The sequence below is a fragment of the Antedon mediterranea genome, chromosome 1 (genome assembly GCF_964355755.1).
Source record: "Antedon mediterranea chromosome 1, ecAntMedi1.1, whole genome shotgun sequence".
NCBI classification, from domain to species: Eukaryota; Metazoa; Echinodermata; class Crinoidea; order Comatulida; family Antedonidae; genus Antedon; species Antedon mediterranea.
In genome coordinates this window covers 26297496-26306565 of record NC_092670.1, presented here as the reverse complement: position 1 = coordinate 26306565, position 9070 = coordinate 26297496, and the positions used below count along the sequence as shown (strand labels likewise).

General features: G+C 33.1%; 1 protein-coding gene across 1 annotated transcript; it reads left to right on the top strand.

Annotated features, from left to right (window-relative positions):
• Positions 1 to 2179: 2179 nt before the first annotated feature.
• LOC140043486 (uncharacterized) lies at positions 2180 to 8673 on the top strand. Its single transcript, XM_072088004.1, has 3 exons — positions 2180 to 2298; positions 2965 to 4967; positions 7449 to 8673. The coding sequence occupies exons 1-3, from the start codon at positions 2281 to 2283 to the stop codon at positions 8671 to 8673; spliced, it is 3246 nt and encodes a 1081-aa protein (XP_071944105.1). The 5' UTR covers positions 2180 to 2280.
• Positions 8674 to 9070: the final 397 nt, after the last annotated feature.

Here is a 9070-nt window from a genome sequence, read left to right as displayed (position 1 = left end):
ATAACATTTTGAAACAGGAGCAAGCCAAGTTTAGGTATCGACAATATATTAATTTTCAACACAATTGTATCAAAATATCTTAATAAAAACGGGGCAGAATTTGTATTACTTTTGTAGACGTAAAATGTGCTTTTGATTCAATAAACCACAATATCTTACTTACAAATTAAAGCACAGGTCTGCAAGTGACATTTTAAACGTGATTATTAATTCACTCTATAGGCCTATTCAAAGTTAACGTCTTATTTTGTTAAGATTGATAATAAATTCTCTAAATAACGAATTCCCTAAATAATGAAATTGGTATAGGCCTACAACAGGGGTCACCATTATCATCTCTTTTATTTAATATCTTTATACAAGACTTAAGTATTAATTTAAAACCCACAAAGCAATCTAATAAAAATACAGATTAGAAACTCTTATATGCAGACGATCTTTCAAAAATGTTCTTACTGGGATACTGTTTCATATTTTTGACATTGACATAGCAACACTAACAATAACAATAATAACAAAGATATTGATACTGCTGATTTATGAAGTTTACGCCTATATTTGGAAAAACGGCATAAAGTTAAAACGCTTACTAAAAATACAATAACAGAAAAAGGGATTAATAGTTCCTTAGAAATTGCTAATAAAGGAGGTCCTTCATGCAAGGATTTCTGGACAAACTTAAAAGGCAATAGTACGACGGGTAACAACGGATTCTGAAGAAATCACTTTTGATAAGAAAACGATAAAACATTGTATTAAGTCAGTCGTATTTAGAAAATTTAGGTAAAGACAATATGAATTTGAATGATTGTAATCCTTTTCTAACTGATGATCACCTAGTTAAAAAAATATAAAATTAGAGATAACCTTTCTGACGATGTCCATTCTGATAATAATGGAGAGTTCCTAAATGATATTGCTATTGATTTTGATATTGTTAAAGATGCAGTATCTCTTGCAAAGAATAACAAAGCCCCTGGTTTGGACAATATTACAAATGAATTACTTTAAAATTGAGGAATACATATCATTAAATCATTACTTAGCCTTTTCAACAAAATTATTAAATTGGAAGAAATTCAGAAAGACCGGAATAGTTCCATTATTATTCCTTCATAAGAAATTCATAACATCTAGGTTTTGTTAATCTATTTACATTAATAAAAGCAAAGGAAAAAGCTGTATTACATGTGGCACGTTGTGAGAATTCCTTTTCTTAGCTCCACGTCGGTGTCGTTTATTTTGTGTAGGTAACTGCTTACAGTCATGTGAAAACAACTTCATGTAAAGTGCTATTTCCGGTGAACTAACTAGCTCTATTTTCAAAATGGTCTTACTCAAGGTTACTTACTCTTACTGGAGTTCAAGTTTCACATTTACAATTTTTGCAGTATAATTGTCTATTTTGACAGGTATTTCCGTTGTGTTCACTGTACAATTCCAATCATTTTAATAACATTATCCCCATGGGGATAATGTTATTAAAATTCAGACGCCCGTTGATTTACCAACCTCCAACCCCCACCCTATTATCAACACACCCTGCACTCGGGTGATTTAACAGTTTAATCCTTCCCAATCCAAATTCAGTTATGTTGATATCCCATTAATCCGAACCAGAACTCCTCCGTGTGACAGCCATTGGAAATTTTTACCCTGTTTGGCCTATAGGCCTAGAGATGCATGCAGTAGGGAAAATTACAATTTGGTTCGAAGAATATACGTTTATTCAAATATATTGATTTATGATGATGAATGAAATATTAAGTCTGTTAGCTACAATTCCTTCAGAAAATTTCGAAACAAATCAGTGATAAACTCTTTGTCTATGTTTGTTATTATTAGTGTTATTATTATTGTTATTATTATTATTATTAGTATTATTAGTGTTATTATTATTGTAATTATTATTATTATTATTATTCTGTTATTTGTTTATTATTTTTAGTATTGTTATTAACTTATTGTTATTAATATTGCTAATTTGTAAGATATTTACCCTACTACGTAAATGTACTTTCCTATATTAAGTAATTATTTTGAGAAGCGCTCATGCATAAGCTGTCATGGGCAACTTCATTATATCAACGTTATGTTAGTACGTTACCAGTGGCAACGTTATTGACATTAGGAGACGTAATACTTGAGAAATACACAACAGGCGGAACACAAATGAACTAGACTCCAAAACTGAAGCCAAAACTATAAGACAATACGATTGTCTTAAGCCTATATACCAGTAGTATATCGTGGTCACCATACCGAGGGATTCAACGCAAAATGAGTGATGACTATTTTGTGAGTTTGTTATATTATTTGTTTGGTTACTTATAATATGCTTATTGTCTTTTTCCTTAAATTTAAGATGCAGTAGGTTAATATATGTAGGACTACTATTATGTATTTAGATTATTATTATTATCATTATTATTATTATTATTAATATTATTAGTGTTATTATTATTATTATTGTTATTATTATTATTGTTATTATTATATTAATATTATTATTATTATAAACCTATCTGTAGCTACTAAAGTACTAGTTAAAATGTAATTAGTTGATTTAGTACAATTTAATTATAGCAACGTATACAGTAGGCCTAACTAACATAGATGAAATGGCAAATATTCATTCAATATTTCCATAGTAACGATGGTGCTTGATATTGATTTACATTGATTAAAATTGACTGAGCGTGATCCGAATTATATCATTCGATTTTCATCGTTAATAAAAGAACTGAGATATCTTATAAATATAAGCATTACTCAGGCATGCATATACTGTAGATTTTTTTTGTATAAGACTTTATATATAGAATGATCCTACAATTATCAATGTAAATGGATAATTGAATAATTTGTTATGAAAAAAGCATGTCTAATAGATAAGTAGGACCATGTTTCACCCACGAATATTTAATAATTAACTAATTAATTTATTTAATTTATCTTATATAGACCCATCCTGATCATATGAGAGGCGCAACTCGACAAAAACAAAATGTGATGATGCACAAGCAATTAGCACACTTTGAGAAATGTATCAATGATGTTAAAAGTACTTATTTTAGTCCAACACACAACAACATGTTGCGAGATCTGGTTCCCAGTAACGTAATTGTCACGTCTCTAGGTGCCCTACGAGAACTTGTGAAACGTGAAGCCAATCGTCAACATAAAAAGGGAATTGACATCTGTGATAGTGAACTAGTAAAGCATTTTGATGACTTTTTTCAGACTATTGCAATCTTGCGCCGCCTTAAGGGGGACTTTACCGAAAAGATTTACTCTGTTCTGTTTGAATTCTTTTATCCAGTTGCTCTAAATGACGTCCCAGAGATGATTGGTAAGGGTGGAAAACGTATGTCAAAGGTGAAAAGTGACAACCTATCAAATATCAAAAGTCATTCAGACATAACAGATGATGAAGATGACATTGACTATGACATGCCAGACAAATTGAACAGTGAATGTAATGAAATGCGTGATACCATCGAGAATATACATCATGTAAATTATCGATGGGAAAAGCTGATGGCAAGTGATGAAATAGATACAAACTTTTTTGATCCTGATACCATTCGAGAATTACGCCTGTACGATAGCAGTAAAAACTTTGAGTATATGCTAAGATTAGTGCCTGATATCATAAATAAAAGTATTCGAGCCGTTGAACTTGCTCGGAAATGGTGGTTTAATTCAGATAAACTATGTAAGAAGCTAGAGCAGTTTAAAAGAGAAATGTCATTAATGCCAAAACGACGTAGATCTATTGTACTGATTAAAGAATTGGAGAAAAACAATTCAGAGCCTTTCGATGATGAACAGATAGAAAATAAAACGTCGGGAATTAGAATTCAAGAAATTGATTCTAATGAAAACGATACCAATAGAGAATTTCAAGATGAAAAATATAGACAACATTCACGCAGCACAAAACACAAAATACATGCAGCTGCAGCAAAGTCTGATGGAAGACGGAGAGAGCCGTCTACCACTATGTACTTGGAACAAAACATCGGAACAGAAGCCGTAACAATTCGAGAAGAAAGACAACACGAAGAGAAACCTGCAACTTACAAAAGTAAAGCCAGCGAAGAGAAAGTTGCAATGCATTGGAATTCAAAGCACAGACAGCAAGACATTGCAATGAATAGTGAACAAAAAAAAGACGAAGACCATGATGACACAGCTATTAGATTTCGGGATGATCACTATGTAGACATGACCAAAACATATCAGAAAAAAAGAAACAGAAAATTAATAGATGCAAATCATATGAAAGAAGGAAACGTGGAGATGGGCTATATATATTCTGATAGAAGCCACAAGAAAACAGAAAATAAAGGCATTCTCGATTTGAAAACAACAAATATTGTTGAAGACAGGCATCAGATAGTAGATAGCAACAATATTGGTAGTAGTGACGATGAAGACAATGATAGGTTGGAGTTTAATAATGAGAACAGTGATCAAGAGAAGAGTATCGTGGATTCAGATCAAGATTCCGAACAATCCGTTAAGATAGTTTCATCTGAACACTGTGACGTGGATGAATCGTACAGTTCTGTCGTTCACTTACTCGAAGAAATCAAACAAGTAATTGCTACCATAGGTACGCTTGAAAAGGAACTAATCAGACAACAAAAAGAGTTGAATGACTTATTAAAACGCCAGAATCGCCTTGATGGTCTTTCATCTGATGTAGAAAAGGCTAAAGACATCAAAGACAACGTGTATGTTAAATTAACGGAATTAAATGAAACCAAATCCGAGCTTCTCAACAAAATTTCTCGATCAAAAAATGGTTCATTATTGTACGTAGAGCTAAAGAAGACGTTATCATCTACCGAGGAAGATATAATGGAATTGAAAAATGCTGCAAAATTACATGAGTTCCATCATGAGCTACTCACTAGCGATTTAGATGTTGAAATGGAGATGAGACCAACATTAAGAAGGTGCGTTATTTTAAAGATTTGTACCATATGGTGTAATTATAATACTCAACTACTGTAGATGGTACGATAGCTTCGCTCGTGTACCATCTAGGTAATGCCCACAGATGATTCTCGAATACATATACAATTACTACACTATCTGAAATAACAAAATTATCCCCTTAATAAGAGTTTTTGCACACACAAAAAAAAACACGAATATCTGTATACCAAATAAACAATAATTAATTTGAATTTACTAAAATTATTGAGAAGAATTGAAAATTTAGCGACGGAGATTAAAAAGGGCGGGCCGTTTTTTTACCAACTGAAGTCAGATCCAAGAAATTGGATCGAATTTCTGGTTCTCAAATTAAGCATTACAATTTTACGGAATTACATTAGGTTCCCCAGTATAACAGTTCGTCTGCGCGTCCTACCACTTCTAACGATAACGGAAACGATAATATCGCCATAAAGAGTATGATTGGTGTCTTCCAATATAGCATGGAACACATCGGCAAGCTGTTCGCTGTGGAAAGAGTCAAGTGTTTGCACAGACGAACCAATTACTTTCCCCGCTCTCTACCCAGCACCTACTCAATTCGGTCTTTATTCCTCACCGTGTTGAGCCGTGATATGTGCAAAAAGTCATATTTGTGCAAACAACCACATTCATTTTGTGCAAACATTTTGTCTTCAAATGTGCAAAAAACCACATTTGTGCAAACATGGTACCTTCAAATCTGTAAAAATGTATAATCCACTAATGTGCAAACATCACGCCGTTAAATGTAAAAACGATCAGTTTGACGTTAAATGTGCAAATGAAATTCTACAAATGTGCAAATCATTTTTGTTCAACCAAAATCATTTATTAAAAATGATAACCTAATCTAAATAGTCACGGGGTTTTCTAACAATTTTTTAAAAGTATAGCATTTCATATATTGTAGTAGGCCTACAGGCTAAAATAATCTGTTTTCTGAGAAAAAAAAACCACAATCCGAATGTCCGGGGATGCTGGACTGACACGTGGTCGCTGCTTCTCTGGAGATGGTAACTTTCATACCGTTGAAATTTAAGTCCCTAATAGTTGTCCTCTTATTTTAAACGAAATTTACAAAACATAATGAACTGAGTTCATTAGATTTTATATTATTTCTGTTATGCGCGATTTGAACAATGTATGCAATTTGAAATGTTTTCACGATTTTCTTGCATCAATATTCAAATCGCGCATGGTATTTTTCAGTATTTGATAAAACCAAAGCTCATTGAAATCCGTATACATATATAAAAATGCAGGTAAAAGAATAGATGTTATTAAAATTGCGCGAATATTTCTTGCGCAAATTCAAATGCGCAACGAAATCTTTGCGCTATTTTAACTCACGCATAACATTTACCTTTGTTAAAGAAAATTATTTGCGCAAGAAAATCTTTAAAATTTAAAATTGCATAAATTGTCCAAATCGCGCATAAAAGAAATACATTTTAAATGAAATAATATACAAAATTTGTCGACTTAATTTAAAAGAAATTCACAAAAGATACTCAGTTATGTTTTGTGAATTTCCTTAAAATAGGAGGACAACTTTAAAGGGTTTCAATGGTATGGAAGTCTCCATCTCCAGCAAGCAGCGACCACGTGTCAGTCCTGCATCCCCGGACATGATTGTGGTTTTAAAAAAAAAATTATTTCAGCCAGAAGCTACAGTGGCTATATCTTGAAAATATTGTTAGAAAAAACCGTGACTGACTAGAATTAGGTTATCATTTTAATAAACGATTTAGGTTGAAAAAAATGATTTGCACATTTGTAGAATTTTATTTGCACATTTAACGTCAAAACTAATCGTTTTTACATTTAACGGCGTGATGTTTGCACATTAGTGGATTATATATTTTTACAGATTTGCACATTTGAGGGTGCCATGTTTGCACATTTGAGGGTGCCATGTTTGCACATTTGAGGTTGCCGTGTTTGCACAAATGTGGTTGTTTGCATATTTGAAGGCAACATGTTTGCACAAATATGACTTTTTGCACATTTCACGGCTCATCAAGCCATCTACTTGATATGCAGATGTCCTAAATTAGACCACTGTACTTTCATGATATTTTTCAAATTTGATTGGATTCTAATTGTGAATTTAATTTTTATTTGATAAAGAACTGTTAAATCTAGTTGTTTTAGTAACCTAAACTCCTACCATGATAGCCGTTGTAGTTGGTAAAATATCAGCGGTCTGTTTGATTTGGAAGACCCTTAGAGAACTTGCGACAATGCTTACATTACTTACGTCTTGTAAAAAAAAACCCCATTGAGACGTTATTATACTTAATAATAATAAACGATAAAGATAAGGAAAGATATAAGAGCGAGAACTCAAGACTCGAATTCGCAATCTTTTGAGCGATAACCTAACATCTTATACCACCTAAGTCCAATTTTGAACTCTCGCCATCATTAAACATTTATCTTTGTATTTCTTGTAGCTATTCCCAGCGACTACAGTCAAAAATATTGGAAGTAGAACGTAATCTTTCAGAACAAGTGGAAAGACAGCATGTCCTCGAAAAACGCCTTATGGTTGCTAAAGCCAACCTGAAGCACAACATCAAACAAGAATCTATAGTCGAAAAAACATTAAACACAAAGTTGTCGTCTGAACAAATGTATGTCTACCAATCAGGTCCTAGAAATCCAGCATTTTTCAAACCACCCAGGATACCGGGAACTGTCTTAAATCACTCTAGTAAAAATCCAGATGCTCGATCTCCAGTTGTTGATAAGAAACCCAGAAGGTTGAAGAAGAGGGTGCAAGTTGTCCCAAGTGTGTCCCCGTCACTACCTGAAATAATTTATAACGAAATTGTTTTGTCAAAAATAAAGACGTACAAATCACATAAGCAAGATAACAATTCGGATAATGCTGAACTCCCAAACGAGCATGACGTATTAATAGCACAGTACAGTGATGCTACAAGTAATGCAGATGTACTGGTAAATAAGGTGAAAAAAAAGTCTTTGAAAGGAAAAGGAAAATCAAAGAAAAAGAGTACCAATCTTTTGTTTACACCACAAAATGGTGGACGGTATCGTAAGACTTATTATAATCAGGAAAACTGTATTGACCAACAATTCAGTACGTCAGATGACGATGAGTATAACATTAGACAAGAACAATCCGATTACTCTATAAACGGAAATACAAACCTATTCAATACCAACTACAGGTCTGAAAGGAAGCGTTTAGTTTCAAAACATGTCAAGGTACCAAAGGAACGTAATACGTCCCAAAGAGTAAATGAAATGGATAAACAAAACTCACACGGTAGTCAGGCTAACAAATCAAATGAAAATCATATGAAAACTCGAAACGAGAAGCAACATGATATGCCTATATATTCCGCCAGGCAAAATACACAATTTGTACAAGATGACGATGTATTAAGCATACCAGATGACCCGGATGCTGGTTCCTCTGAGAGCAACGACTCGGATTTTTCTGAAGAACTCAAAGCAAAACAACAACATCTCCGAAGGTTACGTCAACTACAAGACATCAAGCAGAAATCTATTTCGTACGCTCGACCGCAACGAAAGTCTAATAAAAAGTTATACGATTCGAAATGTAGGCCTAAACAGCACAGTTATACACATTTTGAAGCTACTCCACCACCACCACCACCAGGTTACAGAGAAACAAAACAAAACTAGATTTTAATCGTCACTTTGACAAATTATAGGTAACTAGATGGTACGTGAGCGAAGCGAGCGTACCATCTAGGTCGTGCCCACAGATGGTTCTCGAATCGCCATGAGTAAAAAACATTGTCGTTTACAGAAACAAATAAATATACACAATGATGTATGTAGTGTACCAAAATTAGCACCCTGGGAATTACTTCCAACAGAGAAACTTGTCACAAAATGAGTCAAAATGTTTGATTTGGACTTATTTATACAAACCCAATTTGTGTTTTGTATCTAACATTATAGGGTTGAGGGTTGGGAATGAGGATAGATACAAAGAGGAACAATTTTTTAATATATTCTTTATATTAAATTATTCTTTATATTTCTTTATTATCCACTAAGTAACGAAATATTTTTT